Source organism: Lonchura striata, chromosome 9 (assembly GCF_046129695.1).
Source record: "Lonchura striata isolate bLonStr1 chromosome 9, bLonStr1.mat, whole genome shotgun sequence".
Taxonomy (NCBI): domain Eukaryota; kingdom Metazoa; phylum Chordata; class Aves; order Passeriformes; family Estrildidae; genus Lonchura; species Lonchura striata.
Genome location: NC_134611.1, coordinates 3221497 through 3241063, shown reverse-complemented (window position 1 = coordinate 3241063; position 19567 = coordinate 3221497). Strand labels below are relative to the sequence as shown.

At 50.4% G+C, this 19567-nt stretch overlaps 1 protein-coding gene across 1 annotated transcript in view; it reads left to right on the top strand.

Moving 5' to 3' along the window:
- Positions 1–19567, top strand: part of PAPPA2 (pappalysin 2) — an 88446-nt gene that overhangs the window by 54989 nt on the left and 13890 nt on the right. The window contains exons 14-20 of the mRNA XM_077785293.1: positions 2931–3102; positions 5294–5471; positions 7671–7884; positions 14273–14441; positions 15139–15271; positions 16392–16501; positions 19064–19135. Coding sequence (XP_077641419.1) covers positions 2931–3102; positions 5294–5471; positions 7671–7884; positions 14273–14441; positions 15139–15271; positions 16392–16501; positions 19064–19135 — 1048 coding nt within the window. The remainder of the gene's footprint in view (positions 1–2930; positions 3103–5293; positions 5472–7670; positions 7885–14272; positions 14442–15138; positions 15272–16391; positions 16502–19063; positions 19136–19567) is intronic.

Sequence of the window (19567 nt, the reverse complement as noted above, 5' to 3'; positions counted from 1 at the left end):
TCCTGGCCCCAAGTACAGCAGCGATGATGCTGATAAAGGAAGCAATCAAGGCAATGTTTGAGGATTGGTATATATTTTTTAAGATTATTGATGTATTTGAGAAAATCAGATAGCTTTCAGTGATGAGAGGTCCTTTTCAGGTCTGGAATAGCAGCACCAGACTTCAAAGCAAGGTGTAGGATGAGCACAGCTTCTCACAACTTGAGCTGATCAAGTCCAGATAATTTCCAAAATAAAACCTAGTGGGTATTTGTAGGTTTAGGTGTGTTGTTAAACACAGAGAAAACAGTGCTAAGTTAGTAATCTTTGGGGGCACAGAGAAAGGTAATTATTCTAACCCAAACTTTTCTATTATTTCTAGAATATATCTACATGCACTTAGAGAACATGTGCATGAGTATATTTATGTGATGCGCATAAAAATATTTTGTTGTTATGACCTGTAATTATCAATCTGTTATACATAACTACCCTGTATAACATTCTGTATTTATAATCCTTAAGAAATTTGCTGATATCTTGATCTACTTTCTACCACATTGCTAGTTACATTTCTGAACTGGTGGAAAACCAAAATGTCCATGGTAGCGCTCAAAAGGATTAGCGCTTCATTTAATTTTTATTTAATAACAGCATTGTCCCAACTGCCAAGGCTGCTCCAGACAACTTGCTGTCTTTCCATCAGCACCAGCAGAGCTGCTCCAGCCAAGCACTTGGCCTGGATGCATCTGGGAGGTGCCAGGGCACGCCCTTGAACCAGTGCTGTGATGGGCACATGCTCCAAAACTCAGCACCCTGACCATCAGCTGTGATGGTGGGGAGGCCCTGGTGCTGGTTGCCCAGACAAGCTGTGGCTGCCCCCTTCCTTGAAGTGTTCGAGACCAATTTGGAGCAGCCTGGTCTAGTGGAAAGGTGCATCTCCATGTTGTACCCATGACCGGTGAGTAAGGAGATGGAATGGAGAAGCAAAGCTGGAAACAGGACGTGTGTGTCCAGAGGCAAAGACACAAGGAAGTTTAGGACAGTGGCTCCATCGCTGGGCAGTGGAACTGGGGATGGGAGCAAGTATGAGCCAGGGGCACAGGCAGGGAGCAGAGCAACTGCCCAGAGAGGGTGACTGCTGGAGGGGAGGGGAGAGGGCTACAATTGGTAACAGATGCCCTCAGAAGCTAATGACCTGACAAACGCTGCACTCATAAAACAAATTCTTTAAAAAGGAAGCAAATGGAAATATAAGCTAGTGAAAGAATTTGCAGCAGCTGCCCTGAAACCATTTCTCACTTCATAAACAGGTCTGCATTGAAAAAACAGCCCCTTTCTTCTTGTTCTCCTTTGTGGTCCCCTCTGTGCCCACCGGCTCTTTCAGGGCTGTGGCCTGCAGGTTTCCACCATGTCTTTGGCTCGGTGGACTTGTCCAGAGTCAACAGCACATTGCATTCCCTTAACGTCTGTGTCGGCAGTGATTTGGGTTTTTTTGGGGTTTGTTTTTTCTGTTTTTTGGGTTTTTGTTGGGTTTTCTGTGTGCATGTCTTTTGTGGTATTTCTAGCTCTGTGCATCCTTGGCTGGAAATGTTGAGTAAAGGCTGGAGGCAGAGGCCTCTGCCTCGCTGGGAGAAAGGCAGTGCCTGAAAACAGCTGGCAGCTCTGTGCCAAGCAGGGAGCAGAGGAGAGGGAGGCATCAGGTACAGCTCCCTCCCTTCTCCCCAGTTATTGCCTGAAGCTGCAGCACCTCTGTCCCTGCCTGAGATCAGGTGTTGCACCTATATCGCTCGGTAACAGATAAAGCCAGACTGATGGATAACCAGGGAGCTGTTGTATTGCCCTATGTCTTTTACCAATTCCATCCCAGGGAATTAATCGACTGGCTGCATTTCACTGATCGAGATTATAACCCTTTGACCAACACTGGTTCTCATTATGGAGTTGTGATGCTTAAATAATCAGTACCTAATGACTGCTCCTCAGTGGGAAACTGCTGAAGTGAGGAGGTGATGTGGCTGATGCATTGCAAACCAAGGAATGGGTGATGCATTTCAGACTTTCCTGGGACCTCTGGTAACTTGCAGCAGTGCTGAAGGGAAGGTTATTCCCCCATTTAGCTACATCTCACCTTGGTGGCCACCACTGAGGCTGTAGAGCTGGACAGATGTCTGTTGAGATGGCCTTGATCCCAAAGAGCCTGCCACCCCTGGCTTGGGATGCTGTGTTGGCCTGTGGGGAGAACAGAGGTGCTGAAGACCATCAGAGCAGAGGGGGAAGGTGACAGGAGTGGGGTTGAGGAGGCAGTTGTATATCCAGCTTCTCCCTTCCACCACAGGCTGTGGTGTAGCTGTATGGATGTGAAAGGGGACTGCACAGGATCTGAAGAACATCTCATGGATGATTCCCTAATATTTGCAGAGGTTTCCTCTTAGTTGCAGTTGGAGAATCAACTGTGAAGTCTCCAGTGTCCTATATAGAGTTTGACATACCTGATTCTAAAGTTATACAAAGGTATTCCTTCTGCCTTCCCTCTCCTTGTCACCTCCCTCCTTTTGTTCTCTTGGTCTACCTGCAATGAGCCCCTTTGGTGTCGGGGCTGTGTGCACACTCTGTGCCTGTGGACAGGTAGCACAAATTTTGGAATGTTGTTGAGCTGTGCCTCCTTTTATCAGCTTGAAAGAACATGGTAATGGTTGGTGGGAAGGTGTGGGCTGAGGTTGGGATGAAGTCCAGCTAAGACAGAGATGGGATAAAGTGCTCTCCTGGCATCATTGTCAGGAGACTTCAAGCCTGGAAGAAGCTGAAGCTATGAGGGATAGGTGTGCATCTCTAGGTATCTGTGACCTGCTGAGCGTTCACTCCACACAAGTGCCACCTAGATAGAGCCCTTGCTTGCTGAAGTAGTCCTGGGACCCACTGGTCGATCCCTTCTCTATTCTCCTCCACAGCTGTACCCACGGAGCCTGCGTGGGATTGGGAATCTGCACGCAGCCACTGCTTGCTCATGCTGCCACCCTCAACTGTAGCTCGGATGGCCCAAGGCACATGACGTGTGCTGTTTCCTGTGAGAAGGGCTTCGTCCTCCACTCCAGTGGTGGGAAGAGGCTGGGCTCCTGGCAGGTGAGTGGGCCTCAGGATGGCCCATGGGACCAAGACCTAGATAAAAAAGATTTAACCACCCTGAGGTGGTTGGAGAGAGCACAGACCACTTCGTTCCTCCAGCCCCAAACATTCTGCTGCTTTCCCAGCACATCCCAGCTCAGTGAAACTCCAGTGCTGGACCCCTGTGCTCATGACTGGTGTTCCAGCTCTGGAAATCCCTCTCTTTCCCTTGCTGCAGTCCTAGTTCTCCCAGTCCAGTGTTGTCTGCAGAGCACAGCTCTGCCAGGCTGAAAGCTGCTGCAGGGCATGTCCCAAGTCAAGGTGATGCACTCCAGCAGAAGGAGAGGTAGATATTTCTGCTCCCTAGATGGGCATTGCTTGGAGGGTTAAACATCCCTGGGATGTTTTCTCTCTTAAAGCTGAAGTTAGTGGCTCAGGAAAAAATGAAGTCATTGCAGAGCAACTATATTTAGAGGGAGCTGAGAGCATGGAGCGCTTTTCTTCCTTTGTGTTGTGTTGCAATAATGGCACAGAGGTCACTGTGAAAGAGTTTGTCCCACTTTCCAGAGGGTTGGGGGTTACCTCATAAAAGCCAGGAGCCAGCACAGCTCTTAGCTATTGACTGAGGAGACCTGGGATGATGTGTCCTTGGGAACTGAACTGCCTTGGTCCAGGCAGTCCCCTTGGCAGGGGTGTAGGCACACAGTGTCCTGTCCTTAGGCTGTTTCTGGAGGGGGGAACAGGAGTCTCTGGGGCTGAGCTGCTCTACATGCCAGACCGAGTGAGGCCGTGAACTTGCTTGGGGCAGACAGACAAAGCTGGGCCATGTCAGGAGGGTGGCATTTCCTCTCCTTGGAGATCTGCTGGTGACACCTGGCAGGCGGGTTCCCCGTGCTGAAGGGTGGCCCAAGGAGAGGTGGAGACTGGGAAGTGCAGTAGGGCAGCTGGAGATGCAGTGCTCACCACTGGGAGGTTATTAATTACATGGCCACTGAGTCTGTGGGCCAAGGCCTGCCCAGGGAAAACAGAATGTTCCCATGCTCCGAAATGAAACCGCACAAAATGAATCTGCCCGGAGTGACAGTTTTCCTGTGTTTGGCAGTGAGATGGGAAACTTCTGAACAGAGTTTTACCAAATGGCTGTCCCAGCAGAGCTGCCTTGCCCTGAGCCCTCCAGTGGTATTACAGTGATGTCTGGCTTGTAATCCTATTTAGGAAAATGCACACAGCTCTTCTCCTGAGCATCCTCTCCAGCTAGTTCAGCTACACGATGATCCTGCTGCACACTTGAGAGTGCCAGACTCAAATTTAGTGATGTCCTTCAGAGCCACCACATCCAGATTCAATCAAAACGTGCTGGTTGAGATGATAGGTCATGTGTTCCGCTGTATCAGCACTGTCCCTTCAGTGAGGGGACATCAGGGATACTGGTCTGCAGCCCCTGGCTGAGGGCTGCTGGGCTGGGTTTAGCAGTTTGGGAATGGAAAACACAGAACAATTGGGGTTGGAAGGGACCTTTAAAAGGTCACTCAGTCCAACCCCCCTCATTGTGGCTAGGAGCACCTTCCACTACACCAAGTTGCTCATAGCAAACCATCCACCACTCAATTTTGATAAAGTCTGTAGTATATGTTGACCATATTTAATGGTGGGAACATGGTGGTTTTTGATCTTGGGCAGTTCCCCAGCTGAGTAAGACGGGCTGTATAAGTAGGATTTGTAAATGAGGTTATATGATTTCAATGGGGTCTGTGGGCTGAGGCATGAGGGAATAGGTACATTTAGGGCAAAACTATCAACAGAAGAGCTCTCTGACAACAGTTGAAGTAAAACTTTATCTTTTAGTGGAGGAAATTGTAGGACATACAGCTGAAAATAGCTTAGCTCAAGAGGTTTCAGTGAATCTTGAAGGGATTTTCCTTTTTTCCCTAATGGGGACTGGTACTGCCATGACAATGTAACATGCACAGTGGCTGGATTGCTACCCCAAGGCACATTTGTTGCTCTCACACCCCACATGTCTGCCTGTGAACAGATCAGGGCTTTGTGATTCATTGTCCAGAGTGGGGAGAAGGGGCACAGTGAGAGAGGAAAAATGTTGGAGAGTTCTCCTCATCCTGAAACCTAGGTTGGACCTTTCTGCTGTGGTGGCAGAGGTGTAGATCAAAACTGTGTTCAGGAGTCTGATGGAGCTTTGCTTTTTCTGCAGCAGGAGGTGGTGCTGACGTGCCGTTCAGGACAGTGGGACAGATCTGTGACTTGTGACCCTGTTGACTGCCATGTCCCTGACCAGTCCCACGTGTCCTATGCCGAGTTCTCCTGCCCTCTGGGGACCACCTACCTGCAGAGATGCTCCTTCTCCTGCATCCCCCCAGCCAAACTTCAAGGTATGAGTGTCAAGACATTTCACCGCCCTTCTTGATGCCACCTTTCTGTGCCTGTCCCAAGCAGTTCAAACAGAATTTGGAATTTCTCACTTATCCTGGATTTGCCAGCTGATTGAGCTCGAGATACTTCCCTAAATGATGAGTATCCCTCCCCCTGGAACAGAGACATCCTAGTGTAGGAATAATTCCCTCTGACTCCCATCCCCTGGCAGGCAGCCCTTATCCATCCACCTCAGGGTGTAAGTGATGTCCCCTCCTGATAATTGCTCCAGCCTCCAGTATTACAGTGATGGAGACAAGAAACATGCAGGCAGACAGAGGGGACTTCAGAGAGCTAGCAGTGGCTCTGTGCCTGGTGGCTGTGGGAAAGCCTGTGGTTCAGGGGGCTAGGGCTGTATAGAGCCATAGAGACTGATGCCCACAGCTGTAGAGCAGTCTGGGAGATGTTCACCACCCAGACACACCATGGCCTGGCTTTCATTCTGCCGACTCCATCAGTAGCCACAGGAATTTTTTAAGCCAAGTCAGAGAAAGAGAGCTACTGTTCTGTCTATGCAAGGGCTGAGCTGGATGGGATTTCAGGGGTAATTGCCTTGACAGCTTCAAGCATTGAGACTTTGTGAGTTTCCACCAGTGCCTTTGCTGTGAAAAAATCGCATACAACAAATCATTTTAATGGGTGCCCTACTTTATGGAGACATTTATAGCTGAAATGTATGAGAATTGTTTACTTATTGTAGAAAAAGCCCCATTAAATCTAAGGATCAAAAACTGCAGAGAATTAAGGTTTCATTTCATGATAGGGAGAATGGTGGCAGATCCCCAGTGTGGGCTGATCAATGGGTAGCACACCAGTGTCATCTCAACAACACAAATTCTGCATGAATTGATGCCCATTGCCTTGGGTTGGTCAACTGAGGGCAGAGGTTTGATCTGGTCTTGCACTCACAGCTGCCTCTTGGTCCTGCTGCAGTCCCTGGGAGGTTGCCATGGGCTCCCTCCGTGGGAAGGCATCCCCTCCGTGGGCCCCGGGGTGACTTCCAGCATGATGGACTCAGCCAAGGCTGCCAAGCCATGTGGGCAAACTCTTACAGTCCAGCTGACACAACTGAGGCACTGAGGCAGGGACATGCTCTGTGCTTGTTCCCACTAAGACTTGCATCCTTACAAGCAAGCTGTCAATGCTAACAAATGCTAAGAGTAGACAAGGAAAGGATGGCATGGCTGTGTGACACTTGGAGGTGGGAGACAGCCTTGACCCATCAGGAACACAGGCACTGAGTAGAGATGTGATCTTGTCTCTGTCCCCAGAAGTGTTTCTGTAAAAAGAAAGGGACGTTTGAAGGAACTGTAGAGCAGCCTGGCTGCACCACAAACATGCAGATCCAAACCTCTCACTAGGAAGAGTCCCATTCACTCCAGTCCAGCTTTTTTTCTTGCTCATCAGTTCCCAATGAACTATCCATCATCCACACCATGCAGGTGATGTAGTCCTGGGCACTTCCTGACAGCATCCAGAGCTGTGCAGTTTTGGCCAGCCATCTAGCTGGGTCTGTCAGGGACAACAAAGAGCTGGGCTGTAATACTCAACCCAGACCTCTAGTGATGGGTGGTTTGAATTCCCAGACACACTAGTGAAGCCTTCCACATCTGTCCTTCTGGCATTTTTCATCCTCCTGACTCTTAGGTTTCCCAGAGAGGTGATGGATTCTCCATCCCTGGAAACACTGAAAGCCAGGTTGGGCATTCCATGATTCTGTGATCTTGCACTGCATCTGTAGTAGGGTATGACAGCTTGATCAGCATAGCTAAGGACAAGCTGCAAAAAGCCCTTGTGGAGAATGAAGGTGGGCTGAGCTGAATACAACAGAGAGCTGTCCTACAATAAGGCCCCTGGCTATCCTGAGGCACCACAAAAGAGGGCAAGTTTAAGGGAAATATTTGGAGAGCTTTGCAGAACCAAGATCCTTTCTGCAGCTTCTAGAAGCTGACCCTGCCATTTTTTTTTGCATTTAAGTATTTTCTGCTTCAGCCTGACCAAGCAGGCGATGGAGCCCGTGCTCTTTGTTCTTGCTGCCCCTTTTGGTATCCGTGTACGCCCTAACAAGAGGACTTCTGCTGGTTGCTCTGAGCTCCCCTCGGCAGGACTCCATTCCTGGCTCTGATGTAACCCCTCATGCTGTTCTCCTTTGGGGTCAGGAACAAACCAGTGGCTCACCTGCCTGGAGGATGGTCTCTGGTCCCTGCCTGAGGCATACTGCAAGCTGGAGTGCGCCGCGCCTCCAGCCGTGGCCAACGCGCGGCTCCTGGTGCCTCGGTGCCTGCAGGGCAGCCACGACGTGGGCTCGGTCTGTCGCTACAAGTGCAAGCCTGGATACCACGTGGCCGAGAACACAGCAGACAAGCCTAAGAGGTAAGTCTGTGGCAGGTCTGTTATCACTGTTTCTTTCCTCCTCCCAGTGTGCACAAGGAGCAGAGGTGATAGCACAGTGGCAGTCTCAAAGACCTGATTTGATAGGTAGAAGGCAGAGCAGCTTGCTCTGATCTCACAGATTTCTTGAAATACAAGAGGCATTCCCAGGTCTAGGTGAACCTGGTGGGAACCAGGTGCTGTTGCACACACGAGTGTGTTAAAGTACTTTAACCTGAAACAAGCAGATCTTCCTGTGCACTTCAATGTATTTGTCACTCTGTGAAAGCTAAGCACCAAATTAAGTGTTTGCAGACTCCCAGGTAATTAGACATTTACAAGATGCTGGCAGATTCCTGCAGCTTCTGTCTTTCCTAACAGCAATAAAACATAGAACAGAGGCACTGCAAGAATGAGTGGCTGCCTTCTGTCAGGGTTAATATCTCACCCGCTGTGCCTCTTGGCTAAATTTAATCTCTAGCATTGGCATTTCAATGGGAGAAGATTTTTCCTGATGCTTCGGGAAAAAATTCCTGGTGGTTCGCTAGCCCTGCTCTCAGCCAATATCGTGATGCTGGGGGATGAAGCAGCGTTTTGTCTGTGATGCCTCCAGCAAAAGTCCCCATTGGGTTTGGTCACTAAAGATTCCCTGGCACTGACTGGGTCCTCCCCAGAGTCTTGATTCTAGCCCAGATCAGGTAATTATGTGTTAATTGTTTAATGCCCCCTTCCAGTTTTAATTGGACGCAGACTTCATCTCTTCTTTGCTCTGGGGTAGAGTTGTTGTACAGTGGGAAGCAGTTGCCAAATTTCTTGCCTAGTAATGAAGGAAGTGGTTTCTGTAAACAGCTTTTCACAGTGCTAGGAGCATTTCTTGGGCCAAAGGGAGCTGAGCAAATGATGATTATGGCAGCGATCACATGGACTGCTTTGCAAACTCTAGAGCAGCTTTTGTGCCTGTGGCACTTTCAGGCACTGGGCATTCAAACAGATCCACTCAGCTTGCAAAGTTAGGCCCCCTCTGTCCTTCTGTAGCAACTGCTGGTGAAAATGATCACCCCTGGGAGATCTTGAGGCTCCTCTGATGTGTGAGTAACTTCCATATGGGTCTGAACAGCCTGTGAGACAAGTCAAGGAAAATCATGCAAAGTGGTTTACATTTTCATCGTAATGCATGTTGACATCGCGTTTTCCCCTTTGCAATTGTCACTGCTGCTATTTCATCGGACGTCTCTGATGGTGGAATGCAAAAACCACATGAACAAAACCAGAAAAAGTATTGCTTTCCTATCATGCAGATTAACTCTTACGTGAGTGGCCCAGCCCAAGCAAAAACCTTTCCTTGGACTTGTAAATGTCATTGTACGATCTCATCAGGAGCTGTGCACTCAGCATGAGTACAAACCCCTTGGCGTGGTGTAGCAGCTCTTAGCCATCCAGTTCCTGGATTGCTGAAAATCCTTCTGCTATCTCAGCCCTGGCAAGGCAAGGGTGGGAGCTGCCAGAGTGAGAGGTTGGTTTCTTTGATCAAAGAGATTTGGGGATCTCTTTGATCATGCCAGTTTTGGAGAAAGGGAGGAGCTGGGGAGTTCTGGAAGCAACCAGCTCTGGTGAGGTGCAGGTTCCTGATGTGCTGGTGTGAAAGTAGGGTCTGAGCTGCTGATTTGGACATCAGGTTTTTAGGGTCTTCTGCTGTCTCTCTGGGTTCAGAAAACTGTGTTCTTTTTCTGTTGTCTCACTGTTGTCCACCAACCCATCAAGCACAAGCCTTGCTAAAGGGTTTAGTGCCATACCGGTGTCTAGGTACATAAAGAAGCAAGAGTTTCTATGTGTACTATATATTGGGCAAAAGGCAAGCCTAATCTGTGACTGACACTGAGGATTCCTCATGCCCACTAACTAACTCACCCTTGGAAATACAGTCAGGCTTCTTTTGAATTATTCTTCTAGCTCTAGCTTTGTTCCTCATGTGGAGTTGCCCACCTTATGCAGGCCTGAACCATGGTTGGGATCCAGCTGTCTCCATGCAAGTGAAGATAATCCTGGACACAGATGTTCATGCAATTACCTCACTTCTGGTTTTATTTGAATTTTACTGCAGGAGCAGTAGGGATGCTTAGAAGGGGCTGAGGACATAGTTGAAAATAATTTCCCACAATTTAAGTGGAAGAGAAAGGGGATGAAGAAATCAGTTGTCCTGGAGATGCTTTTGTCTGTTAACCTGGGTGAGGGAAAAAAGGCCCTTGGGAAATCACTGCTTGTCAACAAGGGATCCTTGAGGAAATACGGATTGTGTAATCAAGATCCTGCCAGAAACTCGCAGCCTTCCTGCTGGCAGGTTCATCTGAGCGACAATGCTGACATGAAGGGTAAAGCTTCTTTGATTCTTCCTAAGGGAGATCTGTTATCAGCCTGGAGAGGCCACCTAACAGCCTGGCTTCCAGCTGCCAGGCTACTTCACTCTAATTCCAATGTAAGGGTAACAAGGGGAACGTAACATGTGCATTTGTGCTTTGTGATGGGAGCTTTCTGGGTTTAGGCAGAACCTGTGCCATGGCAGTACCAACCCACCACCTGGATCACACAAAGATCTGAACTGTTAAGGAGAAATGTTCAGCATCATTCAGAGCTGTAGCATTGAAAAGTGCTGGCCAGAAAGTCAGGGGTCGGATACTCTGGGGGAAAGGGCCTTGCTGTTGCTTCCAGCATGAAGTGTCATCTGAAGCAGATCTCTGACAGGAATAGACAAGGTCAGGTTGGATGGGGCTTGGAGAAACTTCATCTGGTAGGTGTCCCTGTCCATGGCAGGGGGGTTGGAACAAGATGATCTTTAAGGTCCCTTCCAAGCCAAAACAATTCCATGGTTCTGTGATAATAGCTAGGAGATCTTTAGAGGAACACTCTAATGTTGAGAAGATGCTCTCAGTTTGGAGATCTAAAAGGTCAGACCCTTCAGGGGACTTGTTTCACTTGCCAGATGTGGCATGATTCCTTGGAGAGAAGAGATTTGGGGATCTTGAAGCTGCCTTTATGAAGGGTTGAGCTCCTTCTGCTAGCTTGAGGAAATGAAACAAAGAACCACTTTGGTATTTTCAGGCAGATTTGAAAGTCTCAGCCTGCATTTTGACCAGAGATCAAGGGAGCCCAGCAGAGTCCCCAGTCAACTTCCACGGAGATGTTGGCCCCTCTTCCTTCTCTCCAGGTTCAAAATCAGCAGAGACCATGGAAGAAGGAGAGGAGGTAGAAGAATGTGGAGGAGAAAATGGGGACTGGAAGGAGTTAGCAGACTGGGGACTGGGAACAAAACAAAGTTCACAGCAGGGTAAGCAGGACAGCCTAATCCAGGGGCACCAGGCACACGTGCTGTGGGCACAAAGGCACTCACTGCCTCTGCCTGTATCTGGCCCCTTCCAGATAAAGGGCAAACACACACAGCTGTGGGAGCCAAAGAGCCAGGTAAAGAAAATCCAGGCTGTCAACCATGTTCCTGTCACTTCCACCTTTAAGATTTCTGAGCATTTACAGCCCAGGTTGTCCAGGCTGTTTGGAGGGAGCACAGCAGTGGCAGGTCCTACATGCTGGTGCATCTTTTTTTCCAATTTACTGGCAAATCTCTCCTTTCCCCCTATTCTTTATGAAGCCATCAGTTTCCTGCCATAGTAGATGAGGCTTTAGGCTCATTTGTCACCATTCCTGCACAGCAAACCCACTCTCCCCCAAGCTGCCTGCCTCAGAAGATGGTTGGATCCCTGCATGTTCAGCTCCTGGAGCCTGGCATGTGCTTGTGCCTTCACCTCAGATACAGCCCTTGCTGGCCTCAAACATCTCCCTTGCCTCCTCTGTCCATTAGGCTGGCCTGGTTGGAGGGTTGACTCCGATTTTCCTGGCTTCCTTGTTAATCCTCAAGAAGTGCCACTAGCCCAGATCAGAAGAAGAAGCTGGGGGTGGGTCCAGAAATTTCAAGTTCCTGTGAAGTTGTATGTATTTATGTATATACTTTTCTTTTTTTTTTTTTTTTTTTAAAGCTTCTCCTTTCCCTTCTCCATGCTTCCACATGAACTGCTTATTTCACATATGTGGGAGTGGTCCATACCCCACCCTCTACCCTGGGGTCAGCCTGGGCTAACTGTGTTTGAAGTCCCTGGGTGGATGCTGAGCCTCCAGAGCAAGGTGGTCTGAGGGGTGCAGGTTTGGGGGAGAGCTGTGAGAGGCCATGCACGGCCCTGGCTCTGACTGGGGTCACTGCAGCACCACATCAAAACAAGGAGCCCCTGTGAGGATGATGGGGCTGCAAACCACAGCTGCACCTGAGCAAACTGCAGCTGCCACAGCGCATCCTCCCCGTGCTGGACCCATCTCCCCAGGCCTCCCTGGGCACGGGGCCTCTGCCATGATTTGGAGAGCAACAGGGAGGTGCAGTGGCCAGTGGAAAGTCGTGTGTGGCTGGGGTGCTCCTGGTCTTTAAAGGAGTTTGCTCAGTGCCTGAGGTATTGCTGTCTCAGTGACTTCACACTAGCAGTTTGTGTCTATCTCCATAACCCCCAGTGCTTTACCCTTTCCAAGTCTGGCAGCTGGGTCAGGAGCCAGGAAGTTCAAGAAGGGGAAAATGCTGCTTGTGGAGCTGGACATCCAACATGGATTAGTACCTCTTGGCATGTGCCTTTGCTTTAAACTTGGGCAGGGCAAAGCATTCAGTAATATTTGGGAGAAGGCAAAGTCTGATGGGGACATGTTTGCAAGGCAGTGACTACCACCCTCTTGGAAAGGGAAGGCAAACAAGAAAATTAAATGAGGAATGGACTGAAACCACAGATGCCTACAATGGCATCCAGAGTCCCTCCTCCTCACCAGCTTTCTGAAATACTTCATGACTGCAGTTCCCTTAGTTAATTCAAGGCTGCTGCTGTAGGGGTGATATTGTGGCAGCCCTCAGGTTGGAGGTGCTCAGGTGCTCACATCACAGCCATCCTCGCTTCTCAGGTGGGCTGGAGGGAAGATTTGTACACAGCTCTGTGCCAGTGAACTTGCTACATCCCATTCCCTACCCTGCCTGCCTCAGTGTTACCTGCTGGAGCCTGCATTCACCCTGGGAGAAACCCACTGTCCCTTTATACAGTCTTGAGAAAAAACAGATCCCTGATTTCTGAAGGCAGAAGGGGACTCTCCAAGAGCTGCAAATATTTTAAAATACTAGAATGCTGCAAAAACCTCTAAAATGTCTCATCCAGGAGTTCCCAGCAGAAATCTGACAGGGGACACCCCTGCTCTGGCAGCAGAGTGCAAATGGGGTCCCCTTGCTTCTCCAGGCTGTGCGACCCTGTACCATGTGTGGAGGCACAGCTGGGTGGCCCCACACAATGTCACGACCCTGCACCAGGTGTTAAGGGGCACATGGGTGGCCTCACACTCTGTCTGCTGCCTCTCAGAACAAGGGGCAATTTAGTGCCTTCCCCCAGGGGTTTCTCTAACCCCTGGTGGCCCCCTCCACATACCTGTGGCAGGCTATAAACTCCCTAACGTGGCGCCTGGAGCCCTGCCTGCTGGCACCCGTGGTGGGAGAGGGCAGGGGCAGGCAGCTGCAGTGTGCTGCCTAGTAAAGGGGGACAGGAGTGGGGGGAAAAGTCTCATTAAGGATGGAGCAATCAGCCTTGACTCTGGTAAAGCCCATCAGGGCAGTGATGTGTCCTCTGCTGAGAGAGCAGTGCTTGGCCAGCCTGATGCCTCACCAGTTTTGATGTCTCTGTGTAAAAGATGTGGTGTCTCTATCACTGCCAGGGACAGGAGACTGAAAAGTGGGTGGGCTCCACTCCTGCGCTTTTTCTTGCTTTCTTTTCTTGGCAAGTAGCTCGTGTCTGGGCTGTTTTAGCAGCATAGGGTGGTACTGGTCTGCTGCAGCACGGCAGCCCCTTGGCGAGAGCAGGATTGACAGATCTGGCTGGAGTACAAAGAGGAGCCTCAGGAGTAGCTGGGCACAGGCCAGAGGATTTACTGGTGGAGGTAAACTCCATCCAGCAAAGTATGCAGCTACTGGCTGTGGGGCAAAGCAGACCAGGACCTGCAAGGACTGTGGGAGGAATGGTTTAGGGGCACCACAAGAGGTGGGGAGCAGCGTGGTGGTGAGTGCAAGGGAAATGCATCAAGTGCTCCTAGACCAGTGCAATCCCCCCAGGGAGGAGAAGAAAAGGTCTTGGTTAAGCTTGGGGTGCCCCTTTGGAAGATGTGGCCATGGTGAGGGATTGTATGGTATGGGAAAGTCCTACACAGAGGGGGGAATGATTGTGCTCCAGGAGAGATGTTTTCAGTCTGCTCCTGACATCTGTGGGATGCCTGGTGCAGCCAGGGTGCAGTGTTTGGGGTTCTGCAGGCCAGTCTGGTGTCTGTGTTTCCCCAGGAAGTTCCTGAAGGTCCAGTGCCTGGAGAGTGGGCAGTGGGAAGAGGGACACTGTGTCCCTGTGGTTTGCAAGCCCCCGCCCCCCGTCTTTGAGGGCATGTACAACTGCACCCAGGGCTTCGAGCTGGACAGCCAGTGTGTCCTCAACTGCGAGCAGCAGGGACAGCAGGTGAGTGGCTGGGGGGAGGCACACATGGACCACACCTTGTGTTTCAGAGCATCTACAAAGTGCAGGGCTCCCTGTGCCCTGCTGTGCAGGGGCCCTGCAACAGTTTGACCTATCCCCAAGGCCAAATACCCTTTAACCACCAAGGAGCAGCCCCTCTACAAGCCCAAAGCTGGTCTTGCTGGGCCCCATACATGGCGCAAGGTGCAGCACTGCCTGGGGATGCTCACTTGCTCCTGGAAAGCAGTGGTCCTAAATAAGCTGGCTTATCTTGTGTGAAGTCAGAAAGCATAAGTAGGGGGTTTCCAGTAGGTTTTGAGAGCTGCTGTGAAAGCATTCACTTGGGATGATGGGCAAGCTTGCTGTAGCGGTTGTGCTCACCAAGGAGCTTCCCTGGGCATGGAGGCTGCTGCCTGCCAGCCCTCCCACCCAGGTATCTTATCACTGCTTGGAAAGGGAACACTTCTTGTCAAAAGAAGTGTAGCTGATTCCCTCTGGTGGGATCCAGCAGATGCTGGGAAGGAATTGGCTTTGTGGACAGTGCACATAGGCTGGACCAGACAGCTGCAGCCCAGCTGCCTTGGGGAACTTTCCTCTGGACGTGGCTGGTGGGAGGGGTGTCCTCGCACAGTGCTGCCCCAGAGATGGGCAGTGGACAGGCAGGGCAAGTAACACCAGCTGCTGTCCCTCTGCTTTGCAGGTTCCCATCGTCTGCACGAAGGAGGGCTTGTGGACAGAGGAGTTCAAACTGTGTGAGAGCTTGCAGGGCACCTGCCCACCACCCCCAGAGCTGAATTTCGTGGAGTACAAGTGTGAGCAGGGGCATGGCATAGGTGAGGGAAGATGAAAACCAAACAGAAAACCAAACTTTGTGTTGACTCAGTCATCCCAGAGAGTTGATAGTCACAATAGACTATAGATAGACTCTTCCTGTACCAATCCCCACTTAACAGAAAAAAAAGTCCTGTTTAATCTTCCATGATCTTTATAAACACAGAGCTAGGGGTGGTTTTGGCCTTGTGCTCACCCTGCCTGCACTCTTGGGCAAGACCCAAATCTAAAGCTGTCTCCAGCATTAAGAATCTCTCTTTTCAGAAGCAGCAGGGATTGTCTTTAGGGCAAACCCAGCTGTTCGCACATTTTCCTGATCTGTAAGCCCTCCATCTTTCCTGAGGTCTCTCCACTTGCTGCTACCGCTGCTGTTTGCAGGGTTAATGTGACAAGTCCTAAATAAAAGCCATAAAAGCTGCAGTGACAATTGAGTGTAACAGGGCACTTTCACCAGAGGAGGGACCGCATCATCCATTTCTGTCTGCAGGACCTGGTTGCTTTGTGCTTTCAGGAAAGCCAGCAGCACTCAGCCATGGCTGCTCATCTGGTCTGGCATCTCTCTGGGTAGGATGCTTGAGCTCAGCCCCTATTACTCTGAAGCAAACACACCAGTCATCCCAGTCTGGTCAAACCAGGCTGAGGACAGTCTAATGACAGGGACTACTGAGGTTAAACTCAGGACAGACCTGATGTGAGGCTAGGATTTGGACTGGGATCCCACTTGTTTTTCCAAGGTGATTTTTGCAGCTTTTTTTCTTTTTGGGTCATGGGAAGGCGGTGGGGATTCTCTGTGGTAGAAAAATTAGACACTTCTTAACACGTCAGCAAACATCATATAACATCCAGGCCAGACTTATTTTCATGCTGGGTCCCATGTCCTGCCATCAGGGTTGGAATCTTTGTCTTAGGTTGTGTTCAGTTTTCCTTTCATCTGAGAGAAGAGAACTGGGCACAACTCCTGTAGGCTCTTGGATAATTCAGGGTTTGGGAAAGGAATTGCTATCCCAGGCTGGGAGGAAAAAGGTCCCCTCTACATCTGTCTCTACCATTAATGGTGACATCCTACAGGACATCGATGTCTGGCTCCAGGTAAGGCCCTCAAAGCTCTCCCTCCTCCCACAGGTGCTGTGTGCATTCCTTCCTGTGTCATTCCTCCCAGTGACCCCGTCATACTGCCCAAAAATGTCACTGCTGAGACAATGGATCACTGGCTGCAGCCCACCAGAGTCCAGGTAAAAGAGGAGACTAATTCTTCTAGTGGAGGGGTTGCTGGCAGCACAGAGAAGGAACATCCCTCTTTTCCTCCCTCCCTCTCCATCTCCAGAGTGTTTTAACACAAAATCTCTGCCTCAGGTGAAGAAGGGTAAGACTTGTAAGGACAAGTAGTAGATGCTACTACTCCTGCTCTCCTATACCAAAGTTCAGCGTAGTAATCAGCTCCCAAGCCAGCTTTCAAGGAATTGCATGATACCACAATATATGAAGTTTAATGTAAGAATCCCACTGATTTTTCAGGATGTGCTGTGTGCCTAAACCCATTAAGCTACTGTTTATTGTCAGCCAGTGTGCTGGGAGAGCAAAAGCTGGCTCTGGCACAGTGTAAGCCTGGGTCCCCAGTTACCTGGCAGCAGAGATGCAATCCTAGGCAGGCATTCCCCTGCCAAGGAAGAGGCAGGGCACTGTCAGCTGAAAGGTGTCTCCAGCTGCCAGGACCCGCTGGCCAGCCAGGTGCCTCTGCTGCTGGAACAGGGGAGCCTTTCCCTCCCCACCTCTTACTCATTTTGTAGGCAAAGCAGCTCAAATAGCTCGAATAGTTTGGATCCTCGTGGCACAGCTTTACCAAAAAGCAGCTCTACCGGGGTAATATTTCTTAAAATAAAAACGAGATGTATTAGGAAGGAGGTGGAACAAAGAAAAGCAAACAATCTTCCCAGGAGCCAGTGCTCCCATCCAAATGCTTTCCCCTCCTCCTGGGAAGCCGCAGGAGGCCCAGCATCATGCCTGTGGATACTACTGTGCATTGCCTTGAATCAGACCCACGGCGGGCGGTGCCGGGGGGGTGAGGATGCCTGGGGCATGTGGGATGGTTAAGCACGAGCCTTGGAAGGAGTCCTTGCCTTTGAGGGATCGGATGGCTTGGCCCGTTGAGGCAGTGGTGTTCGGCTTCCCTTTCACCACCACTGCAGGCTTTCGTGCAAGGGAGGCATTTTGCAGAGAGGAGGAGGAGGGAGAGGAGACACTATTTTAAGAAGGAGCTCTGTCCTTTGCCAGGAGCTCTCTCCCTAGACCATCTTGTTTTCCTCTCTGTCCTGCCTTCTGTCTCCGCTCCCCACTTGGCTCCCCCAAGCCTCCAACAGTTTGCTGTTCCCGGGAGCTGCCATGCTCCACGAGATGGGGAGGATGGGGCAAACAACACCAGGAACTGCAGGGGCCACTCAGAGAAGGCACAGGCCTGTTTTGCTTTCAGCTCTGATTCATTGCATCCCACAGCTGAGCAGGTTTTTCTCTCTGCCCTTATTTCCCAGCCTGGAATAAGAATATATTAATCTGAGTATGCTAAAATGGCATCTGAGTTGCACAACAGCCTCTTACAAAGCAACTCCGTGGGGTTGGGATGCACACATTCTCTTGGCTGAGCAGGAATTGGTGGGCTCAGGAATTCCCCAGTCTTTGCCCCTTTAGGCTGGCTCTCTGGGATTGCTCTCCCTGTGCTGGCCAAGGAGGGCCAGGACCTCATCCTGCTCCAGCCTCATCACAGTCTTGACCAAAGATGCTGCAGAAGGACCTGCAGCTGCTCTGTGTGGGCAGAGCTGTCCCATCCCTAGCTGCTGTGCCACCTGGGAATGCTGGAGCTATTCTTCCTGCCACTGAACATATCAAAAGAGGCTGGGAGAAAACACACCTATCCCTATGTGCAATTCCCTTGCTGTGAAGGGCATCCTAGGACACTTTCACAGGCCAGATGCTGTTTTATGGGGCCTCAGATTTCAAAGCCTGCCTGAGCTTTACAAGGAGGAAATTGCATGTGCGGTGGGGCTTTTCTTCCCCCTGTGTAATCATGAGTGTTCCCCACAAACCCCAGCTAAATGAGCAGGGCGGTGTGTTCCAGGGCCGGGAAACCGAGCCCTTCTCATCTCACTCTTGTGTCCATCTGGCTGCAACAGCTGAGTTTGTAAATACCACTGAGAACCTCAGAGTGACCGTGAGTCCGGTGTATCTACTTCAAGTCAGGTCTGGGGAGATGAGTCCTCCCAGGATGCAGTTTTCAGAGCCTGAGCAGGGATCACTGAGCCCATTCTAGGCACTGAGTGGTGACCAGCTGGTGAATTCAGCATCACACAGAGAGATGATGGTAGAATCCAGCCCCTTGTGACTTACCCCCAGTGGCAGCTCCCGGCCAAGTCAGGCATTATGGTGACACTGCCAGCTAAACCCATTTCTCAGGTAGTCCTTGTCCTTTCCCTTTGTCCTCTTCCAGTTTTGTATCAATATAGAATTATAGAATCACTAAGGCTGTAAAAAGACTTCCAAGATCAGCAGCTCCAACCAATATACATCTCCATATACACACACACACATGCAGTGTGCCCTGATCTGTGGGTTCCTGGCTGCAGCTACCCTGGGTTTGCAGGGTCTCAACAGGTGCCAAGAGGGTCCTGGGAGTGTCAGTGCTGTTCTGCCCCACAGTGAGTAAGGCAGTGCTGCAGGAGACCCTTTAGCTCCAGAAAGCACTGCTGGCTGTTTCCCTGCCTCATCCACCTCGCCTAAGTGCTGCTTTTTCCCTTCTCTCCCAGAACATCGTGTGCACGGGCAGGCTGCGGTGGTATCCCGACCCCTCTGTCATTCACTGCATCCAGTCGTGTGAGGTAAGCCCTCCCTGTCCCCAGCACAAGCTGCCTGCTCCTTGCAGGAGAGCTCCAGGCAGTGAAGACCTGCTCCAGCACACACCAGACAGCTTTGCCCTTATGTTTGCTTCAAGTTGGGCCAAGGCTTGCTGGATGAGTGGAGACAGCAGAGGAACATCCTTGGGTAGAGTCCCCACATCCAGGATGGTGCTGGGGAGCAAGAGCTGCACAATAACCCATTTCCTTCCTTGCCTGCTTCTTTTTGGCCAGCTCCGGCAGAATATTCTAGCAAAAGGATTTCACTGGCAAGGGGTATCCCCCAAAAGCCTGAGCTGACTCCAAGCTGGAATATTTCCCTAACCAGAACCGCAGTTCTAGAGTAACACAGGTCCAGAAAAGCCCTGTGTGACTCACCTGTCCAAATCAAACAATCAGGATTTCCAGCCTTGTATA